This window comes from Zalophus californianus, chromosome 7 (assembly GCF_009762305.2).
Source record: "Zalophus californianus isolate mZalCal1 chromosome 7, mZalCal1.pri.v2, whole genome shotgun sequence".
NCBI classification, from domain to species: domain Eukaryota; kingdom Metazoa; phylum Chordata; class Mammalia; order Carnivora; family Otariidae; genus Zalophus; species Zalophus californianus.
Window position 1 is genome coordinate 108,558,606 of NC_045601.1, and position 15,891 is coordinate 108,574,496.

Here is a 15,891-nt window from a genome sequence, read left to right on the forward strand (position 1 = left end):
CCAGGCTGGAGCTGCCAGCACGAATCGAATCCCCTTCTCCTGACCTCCAGGGGGTGCCATTCCTTCCTGGTCTTTCCCCCAGATAGCAACAAGTCAAACTGCATGTCTATACTCACTAGTACTTTGCCTCTGGGTTTACACAGCCACCATGAGTTATTTATTGGCAGCAGAAGGACATGCCTGCACACCCCCACTGGAGTGGGGGAGTGGAATGTGCTTCATGTGGGGGAGGGGGCTGCCTTGATTGAGTCTTTGTCCCAGTGTGGACTTTGTGATTGAAAAGCCTCGAAGAGGCGATTAAAGCCAGGCCCTGATTGCCAAGGAGTTGTCATCCCACCTTGTTTCCTTCCTTTTATATCCCAGAAGAGAGAGCTCCTTCCTGGTCCTCGTCCTGAGGAACTTGAGCAGCTGCTTCAGGCCTGGTGGAGTCACCTCTCCTTTTCCCCCTCAGTCAAAGGCCAGAGCTGAGGGGCAGCCGGGGAGCTGAGCTGCAGCTGCTTCCGATGTGATCATGCTGCCCCCTCCCCGGGCCCACCCACTCCGGCCTGAGGTCTTTCATAACCCTGTGGGGAGCTTCTGTCACTCCTGTGGTTTGGGAAGTGGCTCCCTGGGCCTCTTGCTGGGAACTTGGGCTGAGCTCTTCCCGAGGCAAGGCAAGAGTCAAGGCTCTCCCCATTGAGCCTGGAAAGGAGTGTGGGGAGCTGCTTGGATCTGGGAGAGGTTATTTAGGGCAGGCGGATCGTCTCCTGGGGGGGCCAGGGGGAGAGGATGGGTGAGCTGGCACCTTCCTCCACCTTGCTCTACGGCCGGCCAAGTCTTCTCCTGACCCTGAGAGGAGTCTCTGGGCCCCATTTCCCGGGGAGGAGGGCAGCATGCAAGCTGCTGTGATTGGCTGGCCAAGAAGCCAGGGTACTGGGGGCCCCCCCGACTGCTGCTTGTCGAGGAACAGGATTCCTCTTCCTGCCAAGTCGCTCTCAGAGATGGGAGTAGGAGGCCGGAGTTGGGAATCCGGGAGGCCCCACAGCTCTTTGTGATGAATCTGGTAGTTCTTGGCCAGTCTGAAGGTGGAGCCGGTTTCCAGGGCCAGCAAGCGAGATGTTTTTGGAGGGGCTTGGGCTGGAAGGTAGAAGGGGACTTCCTTTTTGTGAAAAGACTGGCACGGTGTGTGCGCCTTTGTGTGAGGGGAGTTTTTCAGAACAGGCCGCAAGGACTCTTCCTCCACTCCCTCTGCCTGAGCTGGGGGTGGAGTGTGCAGATGCCTTCCTAGAAGGTCAGAGTTGGAAGGGACTGCAGAGAACTCCAGTCAGTCCAAATCCTTGTGCAGCAGAGAGGCCCAGAGAAGGAGGGGGAAGCACTACCCTGAAGCGGATGAGGAGGGTCTGGGTCTTCTGGCTAGCCCAGGGGGCCTTGAAGCCTACAGATGTGGAAGCTGCCAGGGCACTGCCACTAATCACTCCCAGGGGTGTGTTGTCCACCAAGCGAGGGTGGAGATTTTCAGGAGTTGCCCGGATACCGGGTAAGGTGGCTGCCTTCCCTCACATGGGACCCCCTGCCTCCCCACAGGGAGAGCCCCACTCCAGGTTGCCTTCCAGATGGTTCCTTGGAGGCTAGGTGCTTTTGTTCACTTCTGAGTTAGAAGTTGGAGCACTGGGACAAGCATGAGTAGAATGCTGGCTTCTCTGCCCAGCTTCTTTTGCCTCCAGGCCAGGCTCTTTTCTTTAGGGCCCTGTGAGAGGCTTGGGGGCTGATTGGGGAGGATGACACTTAGGTGGGGGCCAGGAGAGGGACAGCGGTGACCGGGGACCTGGAAGAGGTTGGGCGGGGTTGCCATTTCTGCCTCAATAAGGGGCCAAACCCATGAGTTCCTTCCTGAGATAAAACAATGAAGAAATCCTCATGCGTGCAACTCAGAAATGGGGCCGGGACTAGGAACCCCAGACGAATGGATTGGGGTGGGGCTCCCAGCCTCCCTCCAGAACCTAGCAGTGGTATGTAGGTGTGAGCAGGCAAAGATAGGGTTTGGTCTCTCAGGGATCATCTGGACCCATCCTTTCAGGCTTGGCCTCCCCTTGGCTTCCTGAGACTTAAATGACACTAGCCACTGTGGTTCCAGGTAAAGGGGGTGGAATGGGGTGCTACATCTCAGACCCCCCCACCCAGTGTCCCACCAACGGGATGTGGGTTGGGTTGGGTCGGGTTGGGCAACCTCCCCTTTGAGGAACCTAAGGTTTGGTTCAGTGGCTGTGTCACAGAAGGCGTGGCCTCACGTTCATTTTGGTTTCTTCAAGGGGTGTGGACTTGGCTGGGATGCAGAATTGGAGGAGAGGTTAGTGGTGGTCTGCCCTTTCTCAAGTCCTTGGGATTTCGGAGAGTCTGCTTCACCCCCGAGGAGGCTCAAGGTTATGACACTGCCGGTGGTATTTGCTGCTGTAGTCTTTTCTTTCAGCCCTGGCTGGGGAAGTGCCCAGAGCCCTGCATGAGGTCAGACCTACATTGTTGGCCCCCGAAAGCTAACCAAACAGGATTGAAAAGAGACTGTTTCTATCAAACATGTAGTTTTGGGTCTTAGTAAGCAAACAGTAGGTGCCCAAAGCCAACTCCCCTAGTTCTTCTGTGCCCTGGACCCTCCATTCCACAGCACCAAGTCTGTATACCCAGAAGCAAAGCTGGGGTCTTGACCTTCAAGTTTGATGGGCTTCCTTCCCTGTGAGACTTCTGCTTTACTCCCAACCCTTCCCTCCTCAGCCACTGACTCCGCCCTCTTTCCCAACCTCCAGGACTGGGAGGTGCTGGTCCTGGGGAAGCTCAAGTGGGACCTGGCAGCAGTGATTGCCCATGATTTCCTGGCCCTGATTCTGCACCGGCTCTCTCTGCCCCGGGACCGACAAGCCTTGGTCAAAAAACATGCCCAGACCTTCTTGGCCCTCTGTGCTACAGGTAAGATTTTTTGCCAAATGAGGAAATTCCGAAGCTTCGGAAGGGTGGCATGTAACTGGATTGTGGTTTGTACTCCTCTCACGATTTGTGAATATTCGATCCCCTCTTGAGATTATGGGGCCCAGAAAAGGCAGGACATAATCAGAGCTGTATGGGATTTAAGAGACCCCCCAGTATTTAGGGGCTGAGAGAGAAGTGACTTGCTCAAGGTCTCACAGTGATGAAGCTGGGAGCAGAACCAAGGTCTTCTTGACCCTGGTTTTGTTTCCACATCAGGAAGAGCCTCATTCACTCCCCGGTCCCTGGTCAGGCTCACTTCCCAACCCCCATGGACCTGACGGACCTGTGGGAGTTTGCTGGCTACCCTGGTGCCCTCTAGGAGAGCAGCCCTTTCCTGCCCTCCTCCGTTGCTGCTCTTCTGGCACTCACTGCAGGGAGTTTCCTGCCCTGTTCACGCTGCCTGGCACTTTTCTGAGCTATAGGAAGTCCACACTAAGCCTTTGCCTCATGCTTGCCTCTCCCCTCTTTCCAAGATTACACCTTTGCCATGTACCCGCCATCCATGATCGCCACGGGCAGCATTGGGGCTGCAGTGCAAGGCCTGGGTGCGTGTTCCACGTCTGGGGACGAGCTCACAGAGCTGCTGGCAGGGATCACAGGCACTGAGGTGGTGAGTGCGGGCCGGGGGAGGCCCCCAGGGCGCCGCGGGAGGCCCCCAGGGCGCCGCGTCAGCTCAGCAGTTCCTGAAGCAGTGCTATTCCCTGGGCCTCCAGCAGAGGGAGGCGTGCATCCCTAACCTAGTCCCGGCTTCTGGTTTCAGGAGCCCCACCCTTGGGGCTTGTGTGGCCTTTTATCTCCTGCCTTGGTCTGGGGAAGAGCAGGTGTCTTGGGTGGGTTGAAGGGCACTGTCCCTGGGTGCCCTTTTCTTGCCAAATGGTATGCAGGAGTGGGGGTGGAGGATCTGCTGTCACACGCAGGGTTGCTCTCACACCCCCTTGCCACATCCTCTTGGCAGTTTCTTAGAACTGAAGGCTGATTCCTGGGGCTGGGCTGTGGCCTAACCTCCCCAGACTTTCCTGTGTGCTGGAAGGTGTCCTCCCCCCGCATCTGCCACCAGCTGCTGTGGGGAGCGGAACCTTAGTCCCAAAGGGGACCTTCTGCCATCCCACCCAGCAGTCACTCCTCACCATTCCCCCGTTTGCAGGACTGCCTGCGGGCCTGTCAGGAGCAGATAGAAGCTGCGCTCAGGGAGAGCCTCAGAGAAGCCGCCCAGACCTCGCCCAGCCCAGTGCCCAAAGCCCCCAGGGGCTCCAGTAGCCAGGGGCCCAGTCAGACCAGCACTCCCACAGATGTCACAGCCATCCACCTGTAGCACCGGAGAGGCCCCCTCCAGTGGCCACTGGCAGCAGAGGAGGGGACACTGCCACCCCCCCCTCCCTGCCTGCAGGAACGAACCACGCCACATCTGAAGCCTGAGGGGGCTCTTTCCTATTTGCCCCTTGCAAAGCAGAAGGGGTCAGGCCCTACCTATCCCTGCAGTGTGCACTAAGGGGCCTGGCCAGCCAGCCGTGTTTGGGTGGCCAGCCAGGCTCCTCTTTTTCTCTGCATCTGACCAGCTCTGCTCCTTCCCTGATCCTAGCTGGCGGTGGGCCAGGCTGGTCAGAAATGAAATTGAAGTAGATAAAATACATGTACCAGCATTCCTTTTTGAGGCCCCCTCATATCTGGGGCTCTCACGTTCTCAGAAGCCAACATGCCCCCAGTGCCTTATAAAGGTGTCGCACCTTACAGAGTTCTTGCATTTGGATTGGGGTCTTTCTGAAGAAGTTTCAGATATTCTGATAGACATGTGTGAGGGGTAACAGTCTGGACAGCTCCTCTTGACATACTTTGGAGGCCCCTGCATAGTCCATGCTCACAGCTGCTCCCAGAGGGCCAGACCAGGCCTCTGTCAGAGGGGCAGAACCAACCAATTCCTCCTTGCTTTGCTTGCCGCTCAGCTTCTCCTGTGTGATTGAGGGGGGGTCAGTGCTGAAGGAAGAGGTGGTGTTAATTTATTAATTGTTTTGAGGACAACTGTAAGAGGGTGTGGTGGGGCCCATCTACCCCACAAGTGGTGGTAACCCTGGTGGTTGCTGCATCCCTCCCCTCTGCTACTGGCTAGAGGATCTTTGTGGCCGAGGAGCTGCTACAGCCTGGGGTGGGGCCATGCCCTCCTCTCCCTCTGGCCCTCTGCCCCATCCTCTGGGGGTGAGGGATGGAGCAGGGATAAACTGGAGGTGACTGAGCCCCTGTCTGGAGAGGGAGGCAAGCCCTGTTGACACAGGTCTTTCCTAAGGCCACAAGGTCCAGGCTGGTGGCCCAGGACCATCATGCTACCTTAATAAAGATTCTGGAATAAACCTGGCTTTGGCTTCTTGGGTTGGATGGTGGTATGGGGAAAAGCTACTTCTAGCATGCACGATGTAAGCAGAGCAGAAGTCAAGGGTCATGATACAAGGGTCCTCACAAACCATTTCTGTAAAGGGCCAGAGAGTAATTAGGCTCTGTGGGCCATTTGGTTTCTGCCCCAGATATAGTCAGTTCTGCATTACAATGGGATGTACGCATTCCTAAAACTCACTGCACCATGCAAAATTGCACAATAAAAACCACAGGGCTCATGGGAAAACAGGCTTGAGGCACAATACTCAAAAACTTAATGAATGACACATTTTTTTAAGAAGGAAATAAAGTGGATAGCCTAATTTTTACTTTAAATGGTTAAGGAACCTATATACTACAATATGGCCCTTTATCTTGAAAAAGACCTGAAGAGAGAGGGAGGGAGGGAGAGGGAGAGTGTGTGTGTGTGTGTGTTTCTCCCCAAATATATAGTGTGTGTGTGTGTGTGTGTGTGTGTGTGTGTGTGTGTGTGTGTGTGTGTGTTTCTCCCCAAATATATAAAGTGTGTGTGTGTGTGTGTGTGTGTGTGTGTGTGTGTGTGTGTGTGTGTGTTTCTCCCCAAATATATAAACTGGGTTGGAATGAATTCATCAAATATATAAAGTGTGTGTGTGTGTGTGTGTGTGTGTGTGTGTGTGTGTGTGTGTGTGTGTGTGTTTCTCCCCAAATATATAAACTGGGTTGGAATGAATTCATCAAAAGCAAACAAAAAGGATTCTAGAAGGATTGTACAGCTGGCCCTTGAACAACATAGTTCGAACTGGGCAGGTCCACTTATACGCAGATTTTTTTCAATAGATGTATACACTTACGGTAATGATAAACAGGAATACTGTACGTGTGATACGTAACTTACACAATGTGTGAACTGACTATATTATCAGTAAGGCTTCCAGTCAACACTACGCTATTGGTAGTTGTTTGTGGAGTCAAAAGTTTTATACACAGATTTTTGGCTACATGAGGGGGCTAGCGCCCCTAACCCCCGTACTCTTCAAGGTCCAACCTTACTCAACTCTGCTGCTGTAGCATGAAAGCAGCCCAGCCATAAAAATACAAATGGATACGGATGGCTATGTCCTAACACTTATGACACTGAAATCAATTTCGTATAATTTTCACCTATCACAAAATACTATTAATTTTTCCCCCAGCCATTTAAAAAATGTAAAAATCACGATTAGCTCATGGGCCATAAGAAAACCAGCATATGATTCTAGTTTGCCAACCCCTGGTCTAAAGCTTTAAGTAGCCAAGAAAGTTAGGGAACCTGTCTAGTGGTGACTCCGGATCTACTCATTCCGGGGTCTGACCTTCTTATTCTCTGTAGCTCCAGTTTTCTCTAGGGACTTTCTCCTGTAGCAGTCCACACACAGCTGAGACAGGACCATCTTCTGAACAACCTCCTGGTCGCTGGCATTCCCCCAAAGTAGCCTCTGCCTCTATGAAGGCTCTACCTGGAGACACAAATTTACAGAATAAGGAGGTGGGGGGGGGGGGAGTATCTCTGTAAACTGTTAAGAATCCACTCCTAGATAGGAACAGGGAAGAACTCTCCAGCTAAAGAGAGAAAGCAAAAAGATCCCCATTGATCACATCGAAACACAGAAGTTCAATAAATACCTGCCTTTGGTTTTTTTCCCACATCCCAGTGACGTGACACAACAGCCTGAGATAAAGAACCTATTCCAAGCCCCAGCCAGGGAGTGGGAACGCTGGTGTGGGGCACCTCAAGTCAGGTCTCAGAACTGAGTAGGGACGAAGACCTGGAATGGAAGAGGGAGCCAGCCAGACCCTCCAGTCCTCCCTGTCAGGTATCGGGAGTCACAGATGCCTGTGACCTCTCTCACTGTCCCGACTTCAGCTGTAAAAGCTCCGTGTCACCAACAGGGAATCCTGGTGTCCCCTCATGCCCCTCAGACCAGGGCAAATCACTTTCCTCACTCCATGGTGACAGGCACATCTTCCACATCTCGGGGGACTGCGCTCTGAAGCTCACGCCTGATCTCGGGGGACAGCTGTGGATGGGGCTGCAGCCGGAGCAGTTCCAAGAGGGCCTCTTTCTGATCCGTGGCCAGGTCTGCCTTGTAGCGCTGGACCAAAGTCAGGAGGCACTGGTGCCAGAGCACAGGCAGTTCGCGCCTCTCTGTCCGGAAGCCCAGGAAGTGGAAGACCAGGGCGTCCAGCACGCGGTACGGCAGCGCATACTTCTTATCCAGCAACAGTCGCAGGAAGATGCTGTTAGCACCACTGTATTCCATCTCGGCAATTTTCAGCATGGCTGCGCTGGTGGGGAAGGAGATGCTAGAGGGAAGATCTGCCCTCTCCTGTCCCTCCTTCCCCTGTCCTCCTCCGCTGGCCCCTGCACTGTGCTATTCCTAAGAGGCCATCTCAGGCCTTCTCACCTACCCAACCTGACACCCCCTCGGCCCCAGTTACCAGCTCTATGCAGATGCACCCCAAGTCCCCACCTCTCACTCAGCCCCTTGTCACAGTATCTGGCTAGAATAGATTCGAGCATCTGAAGATCTCCACCCCCAACATACTTTCTTCCCACGTTCCTCATTCATTCATTCATTCATTCATTCAACTATTTACTGAGCACCTGCCATGTGCCAGGCACTGGGCTCCTGTTGTGGGGGAACTTACATTCTAGTGGAGCAGCAACACGCTCAGGAGCGTAAACAAGCCACAGATCCAGGGCAGTTCTAGCTCCTTCTCCATTCTGTCCGCCCCCCGCCCCCCCCAATCCTGAGACCTCTCCTATCTGGGTATCTCCTGACTGACTGTCCTCCACACCCACCAACACTACCTGGAGTGCAACACAGGGATGGAACATTTGGTGATGATGCTACCCACGATGATGGCTTCCCGCAGGGTACAGGTGCCAGACTCGCACAGTGGGATCAGGATCCCTGGGGAGGGTCAGAAGGGCAGTCACCTTGAGTCCGGGGTGAGAGAACGGCGCTAGAGCAGGTCCCCCACCTACCCGATATAGAGTCATCTCCCAAGTCAGTATTGTTGTTTTCACCTGCAGGAGCTCCAGCCCCTCCCTCTCTGCAGCCTCCTGAGCTCCCACCTTTAAACCAGGCTCCAGGCTTGAACAGGGCCTTCTTGAGTGCCATGTAGAGGTGGAAGTTGAGTCGTTTGTACTCAGCGATGTCGTCTCGTACCCGCGGGAGCAGGACAAGGTTGTAGAAGCGCTGAGCCATGCGTTCCTTGAGGTTAGAGGCGAAAATCCTAGGGTTTTTTGGGGAGGGGGGCGGGAAGAAGAAGGATATGGGGGAGATCCCAGGTCACTCAAGAGCCTGGCTCTGGCGCTTTAAATTATCACCATGGATGGTGCACACAAGAGATGTGAGGGATGTGTGGGAGTTAGCTGTGTGCACCTGACACCTGAGTCAGATGAGAGAGGTACCCCACAGGAGGGGTACAAGGTGCACCCAAACAGAGTGAGCACTGTCCTAGGGACAGCCAGAACTCTGCGCTATCCCCCTTCCTTCCCCAGCACGGGTTCTCTCTACCCTGCTGTTACGAGGGACCCGAGCGTGCCTGGGGAGCCACAGACTTCAGGAACCCCTGACACACCAGGGGTTGTCCCCCAATAGTTATGAGCCCCGCTTCTGGAAACTTATCACAGTGGAGTCTCAATGGGGTCCTGGCCCTGAGACATGAAATGGGAAAGCTGGGAAAACAGTGATCTAAAGAAGCTCCAGCTAGAACTCTGGGGCAAGACTAAAATGTAATGACAATGGCAGAGAAAGCCTTTCCCCCCCAACCCCCGGCCTCTACCTTGTGGCTTGGTACATGGCGGCTGCAGTCCAGGCCTCGGGCTCCGTGACGTAGAGGATCTGCTCCCAGTTGGAGAGCGCAGGGATGATCTTGAAGGCCTTGGGCAGCTTCCCACTGCGGTACTTGGACAACACCTGGGGACGAGGGTGCAGAATCAGCACTGCCAATGACATGGAAGCCGTGTGCCCTGTGCCAGGTCCGTCTCTGTGGTTTTCATGGCTTAGCTCACTTAATCCTCACAGGAGCCCTGTAAGGATGTGCTCTTAGCACCCTCGTTTTCCAGGTGGGGAGAGGAAGACCAGGGTGAAGGAACCTTCCCCAAGGCCACCAAGTGCCTGAGTGCAGAGCAGGAATCTGAGCCCACACACTCGGGCTCTTTAAGTTTGGTCTTGGCCACTGTGCCTCATTTGTGTGAGGAGAGAAAGCCTTATGTGGGAGCCCACAGCCCCTGGGAGGGTATTCTATCATGGCTCTCCTCTCGGCTCTCACCTCCCGGACCCCCCTGTAGACCTCCAGAACCCGGGGGTCCAGCTGCGGCATGGGAAAGCCTGACACCTCTGACATAACCGTCTCAACTTCCGTCTGCTTCTCAGTCAGCTTCTCCATGATGATGTCAGCCAGGGTACGCCTACAAGTAAGGGAGGTGCGGGAGGCAAGGAGAGAGGGCTGTGGTCAGTCCAGGAGGCTTCAGGCAGCCTGCGCAGCTCCTTATGAACTCCAGTACATCTGTGATCTCACTGGGATGTGTGGCCCCAGCCTCCCTGGGCCCTAACACCCACTGCAGAATCCCTGCAGGGTGCAGAGGACCCGAAAGTCATTCAGTCTGGGACAAAGCTCACAGCTGTAGGGAGGTGAAGAACCTGGACTCTGAAGTCAGTCGGCCTGGCTTCAGATCCCAGCTTTTCCTCTGCCTGTATGACCCTGGGCATGCTCCTTGGCCTCTCTATGCCTCAGTTTTCCTCATCTGTGAGACAGGGATAATAGCAGTACCTAGCTCATAAAGTTAGCATGAGGATTACAAGAATTAACATTTGTACGTTACTTGGAACTGTTGGTACACAGCGAGCGTGCGGTAAGCATTGCCTATTTCAAACACACCTATGATGTGCTGGCAATATGCGGAAGGCTTCCCATTACAAAGTCCTGGTGTGACCTCTCTAGAGGGCCGCACACATCTCAGCTACCTTCTAAGATTTCAAGTAGCTGGGGGTCATTAAGGAGGGACTATGACACAAACTTTTCCCCCAATTTCATTTATTAAAATTTATGGAAAAATTTCTAAGATCAATGATATTTTTCTCAGGTTCCTTATGCAGAGTATATCAAACAAAACCTTATCATGATGGTTCAGAATTACTGTTACATTGGGCTTTGGTATAATGGTGTCTTCAGAAGCTGCTAAGGTATATTTAAAACACCTCCTGTTTTCTCAACACCAGGCACTGAGGTAGGGCTTTGCAGATGTTATCTCATACAAGCTGTGCGACATCCCGTAGAGGTGTCATTACGGCCCTTATTCAGACACAGGAACTGATACCCACAGAGGTCAATAACTCCCCCAAGGTCTCACAGCCTTGGTGGGAGTTAAACGCTGGCCTCTCACGTTCTAAAGTTCAGGTACTTGACAGTACACTATAATGCGCCCCCAACTGCACGGGCCTCTGACTACTGAGTTCACGTGGGTCTGGGCTTGCTTTCAGAAGCTGTCAGCTGTCATTTCTCAAGACTGTAGGCAACCCGTTTTTGGTAGCTGCAGGCAAGAAAATCATCCGACTAGTCCTGTCAAAATGCTGTGTTACCAAGGAGTTCTGAGGTGCTGAGTGAGACCCTGAGGGGCTCTCTGGCAGGACAAACACACCAGCCCAGAACATACTTTGTGACATCTACTTCAGCTGCTGGGCATCAGTGTGGGCAGTGGGCTCATTTCCTCACTCTGTGCTCTCAAACAAGTGACCACAGAACTTCTCCTTCAGCTTCCCTGTCTTATTCTCAGTATTATCAGCCAACGAAAGATGCATTAGCCCCCCAAAGCCTATAAACCCTGTCACGTAAGTATCACAGGGTCAGAATGAACCTGTGTTCATTAGTTGAGGGACTTTTATCCGAGACTCCCCCTCCCCTGGGTCAGAATCTACAGGCTTAAGAGTTTGATTGTAGCACCTTCAATGCCCACATGTTTTGGAGCTGTCATTTAGGATACATGGCATTACACTGTGCTTCTACCCGGGGGCGAGTCTGCTCACCAGGGAACATTTGGCAGTCTGGAAACATTGTTTGGTTATCACAATTGTGGGAAAGACCACTACTGGTATCCAGGGAATAGAAATCATCCAGATGCTAAACATCCCCCACCGCACAGGACAGCCTCCATAAAAAAGAGAATTAGCCAGCCCAAAATGCCAGTAATGCCAAGGCTAAGAAACCCTGGCTGAAATGACGCTGAGAGTATGAAAGAGACCTGGCCAAGGAAATCGAGCTTAGCACTAAGAAAACCAAGCAGGCCAAAACCAAATCCAATGGGATGGATCACCCTGGAGGCATGAGAAAAGGCCCTGGAGCTGTTTTCCCGGGGAAGCCTGGGCAGTTCTACAACAGGTGGACAGATGGGCAGGAGGTCTGGGTCATTCCCACCCGAGGATGGGTCAATTTTGCCAAGCTGGTTCCCCACAACCAGCTATGCTCAGGCCCTTCCCAAAGCCATGAAATCAAAATTGCCAGGGCATATGCTTCTCTGCAGAAAGCTGCCACAGGGACCGGACATCCCACACCCCAGGCCATGCCAGCCCCACCTGGCAGGAGGGTTCTTGTTCATGAACATCTCAATGGCACGCTCATCCTCAGGGTCCACGACCACCTCCGCATGATGGCCCGCCCCCGTCATTGTGGCAGCCTTCTCCAGGGTGGGCCACTCCTCATCCTCATCATCTGATCCATCCTGCGGGACTCCTGGACCTAGAACAGGAGAGGAAATGGATGAGCAAAGGCAAGCCGTGGGTGAGGGATGTAGAGGTCAATTCAACTTTACCCATCAGCACAGTACAGGCCTCGCATGGGCTTGTAACAGACACAGATGGGTGCAGTGAAAGCAATGATGCCCCCACTGTCTTCCAGTTCCCAGGGGCTTCCTGTTCCCGATCTTGCTTGAGAAACAAAATGTACAAATATGAGCCAAGGAGACAGCGATGCCAGTGAATAATCGTTAAACACACTACACTCACTTATATAGCAGGGGCTCTTCTAAACACTGTATTTAATTTTCATAACACCAAGAAGTAGGTACTAGTATTCTACCCAGTGTCAGACGGGGACTCTGAAGCATAGGAAACTTAAGTGACTTGTCTAAGGCAGGTAGTCTGCGTTTAGACTGCGCATTCTTCACCTCTGTTCTATACACACTGTAGCGCTTCGTTATATGCCAAAATCAGTGGCAGAGGCAGTGTAAACCACAGGCACGTAAAAGGTAATGAGAGCAGAGGACAGTCAGACTCTGAAAAGGCAGTATGGGAACTGGAGGAGTGTGCTCCAGACGTGGGTCACAACACTGGCAGGAACAGTTGGTTACAAGGGTATCTAACAGGCAGTAGCAAGAAATAAGGCTAGAGGGGTAAAGTAAAGCCAGACTGCAGAGGGCCTTGAGGCCAGGCAACGGAGTTCAGATTTCAATGGAACAACGCCCCCTTTTTAGAACTTATTTAAGAGAGAGTGGGTGCACATGCACACGAGCATGAACAAGGGTAGGGGCAGAGATAGAGGGAGAAGGAAAGGGAGAAGCAGACTCCCTACTGAATGCAGAGTCAGATGCTGCAGGAAGCTCAATTCCAGGACACTGAGATCATGACTCGAGCCAAAGTCAGACAGATAACTGACTGAGCCACCCAGGTGCCTCTGGCACAACCCATTTTTATAATGAACTATTGGAAGGCTACAAGCTGCCTGCGCATCTGAAAAGGGATGTAATAATCCAACCAGAAAGATAAAATGTTACACGGGAACACCTCAGTAAGAACAGAGGCAGTGTGGGCGCCTGGGTGGCTCAGTCAGTTAAGCGTCTGCCTTCGGCTTGGGTCATGATCGTGGGGTCCCGGGATCGAGCCCCCATAAGGCTCCCGGCTCAGCGGGAAGTCTGCTTCTCTCTTTCCCTCTGCCTGCCACTCCCCCTGCTTGTGTATGCTTGCTGTCAAATAAATAAATAAAATCTTAAAAAAAAAAAAAAAAGACAGGCAGTGTGTGATAAAAGCTAAATGGGGGAGGGGGATGCACCAGACTTTTGTCTTCATGTGCTAACAAATCCCAAATCTGTGCTTGTAGGTTGATTTCCCTTTACTCCAGACACTCACTCCAGCCCTCTCCTGTACAGCAGCTCTTGGATGAGCCACAGGCAATTCAACCCTCACCTATCAACTGAACTCCTCTTTTCCTTTTAGGTCTCTGCTACTCGCTGTGTTCCATGTCTTAAGTAAATGGTACTACTGTCCACCAAATGCTGAGCCAGATCCCAGGACCCTGAGATCATGACCTGAGCAGAAGTCAGATGCTTAACCGACTGAACCACCCAGGCGCCCCCAGGTATTTCCATTTTTAATGGAGTGGACAGGATAGGCCTCTCCGAGAAGATGAAGAATCAGGGAATAAACCTACAAAGGAATGAAGACAAAAAGAATAAGAAGGGCAAATGCCCTAACTTACTATGTTTAAGGAACAATAAAGCCTGTATGGACAAAGAGGACACGGGGAATGTAGTAGAAGAGGTCAGATTGGCAAAGGGGCAAATCATGCAGGTCTTTGAAGTCCTCCAGCTGTTGCGAGTAGATCTAAGGGGGATGGGATACTAATCAGGAAGCTACAACAATAATCCAGGTGAGAGATTATGGTGATTCAAACAGGACTGTGTTCCAAGCTGATGAGAAGTGGTCTGACTCTGGATCTATTTTGAAGGTAGAGTCAACAGGATTTCCTAACAGATTAGATGCGAAGTAAGAAAGAGAGGAGTCCAAGGTTTCTGTCTTGAGCAAATGGAAGGATATCATCCTATTAACTGAGATGAGGAGGACAGTGGGAGGAGCAGGTTTGGCAAGAATATCAGGATTTCTGTTTTGGACACATTAAATTTGAGATGTCTATTAGACTTCAAATGGGAGATGTCAAACAGGCAGCTGAAATAGAAGAATCTGATTTTCATGGAAGAGATCTGGGCAAGAATACAAAGTTAGGAGCAATCACTAAGTAGATGGCAGTTAAACCATGAAACTGATGACAGCACCAGAAAAGTGACATGAAGAGAAGAGATCCAGGAACTGAACCTTGTGGCCCATCAATGATAAGAGGCTGGGGACAAAAGAGGAGCCAGCAAAAGATACTGAAGCCAGGAGGCCAGTGTTCAATTGTGTCCAATACCGCTCTCAAGACAAATGAAAGAGATCTGAGAGACAGATTAAGCGACTTGGAGGTCAACACGTCCACCCTAATAATACTGACCAACTTTTAATTAGTCTCTCTCCCTCTTGAACACCTAAACAAGATCATTCTTTCTGCTCAGAGAACTCTCCACTCGTTTTTCAGGTCTCAGCACAAAGGTTATGCAATCTGGGAAGCCTGACCCCCAAAAGTAATGCTACTGTTATAAGAGAAACTATACTTTCTTTATTCTGGAATGTATTATTCTAATCATCAATTTAACTGTCTCTCTCTTGGGCTAGACTGTAAGATCCTGAAGTCAGGCACATGGCTATCTTGTTTCCTTCTTTACCAAAACCATCTAAACTCCTAGCACAGTGCAAAGCACGGACTAGACAACTCCTAAGAATGTATAGAACAAATGGATAAATGTTAGGAGTGCTCAGTGGCGTGAGCAACTACTCCCTGTTGGTCTAACTGCGGGGGTGCCTAGAAGCGAGTATCTAAAACTACAAGTGGGAGTAGAGGGCTCTGACCACCCTTAACCTGCTCCAGAGCTGGGTCTCCCATTTCATTACCTTTGCAAGGGTGTAATGCGGACCCCTTATTTATTTTATTTGATCTTCTTGATTTCAAACGATTCCCCTATCAGGGGAATCGTTTGGCCGTCTACTTCCCCCCACCCCCAGAAACTAACCACCTTCTTCCCGGCGCTCACCCCCCACCACTCACCCAGCCGCGTGGTGCGCTCGCGTGGCGCTGCGGGCTTGTCCCCAGTCCCATGCTCCGCCTCGAGTTCCTCCTGCTGCTGCCGTGCTTGCTGCAAAATCCGTCGAGTCAGCCGGGGCCCCACATACTCTTCCTCTTCTCTGGTCCCACGACCCCGCCGCTTTTCCCGGGCTCCTGCCCGCACCGCGTCCCCAGCCAGGATCTGCTCAGCCAGGGGCGCATGTTTTTCCTGACCCGCAGCTCCGCGAGCCGCCTTGAATTTGGGCATTTTCCTCCAAAACTTTGCTGGAAAGCCTTACACGTGCCAACGGAAGAAAAGGGAAAAAAAAAAAAAAAGCCTTCAGTGCGCTTGCGCAGTGAACTCCCAGTTCCCAAGAAGCCCCCACGTAGATTACAGCGTCTCCTAGCGTTCGGAGGCCAGCAGTGCCATCAGCGCCGTCACACCCCCTGAAAGAACTCACGGGTCCTGGAGCTAGACTCCCGAATAAACTCATTGCATTTAACGTTGGTTCCTATAACGTGGTGGCAGTCCGAGCGATGATTTTCTACTTTCACGGATCGCGGACCTATGTGGCCAAACGTGAACTTCCCCAG

General features: G+C 52.2%; 2 protein-coding genes across 5 annotated transcripts in view; one reads left to right on the forward strand and one right to left on the reverse strand.

The window, feature by feature from the left end:
* The window catches only part of CCND3 (cyclin D3), a 90,020-nt gene extending 84,681 nt beyond the window's left edge, over nt 1-5,339 (forward strand). For all 4 annotated transcript variants that reach the window (XM_027602009.2, XM_027602011.2, XM_027602010.2 and 1 more), the window contains 3 exons: nt 2,778-2,937; nt 3,471-3,607; nt 4,142-5,339. In XM_027602009.2, coding sequence (XP_027457810.1) covers nt 2,778-2,937; nt 3,471-3,607; nt 4,142-4,309 — 465 coding nt within the window. In that variant the 3' untranslated portion in view covers nt 4,310-5,339. The remainder of the gene's footprint in view (nt 1-2,777; nt 2,938-3,470; nt 3,608-4,141) is intronic.
* Nucleotides 5,340-5,926: 587 nt separating this feature from the next.
* BYSL (bystin like) lies at nt 5,927-15,877 on the reverse strand. Its single transcript, XM_027602412.2, has 7 exons — nt 15,301-15,877; nt 11,964-12,126; nt 9,664-9,802; nt 9,175-9,308; nt 8,462-8,622; nt 8,195-8,297; nt 5,927-7,668 (listed from the first exon to the last, which is right to left on the reverse strand). Exons 1-7 carry the CDS (start codon nt 15,563-15,565, stop codon nt 7,323-7,325), a joined length of 1,311 nt encoding a protein of 436 aa, XP_027458213.1. The 5' UTR covers nt 15,566-15,877; the 3' UTR covers nt 5,927-7,322.
* Between the last annotated feature and the right edge of the window lie 14 nt (nt 15,878-15,891).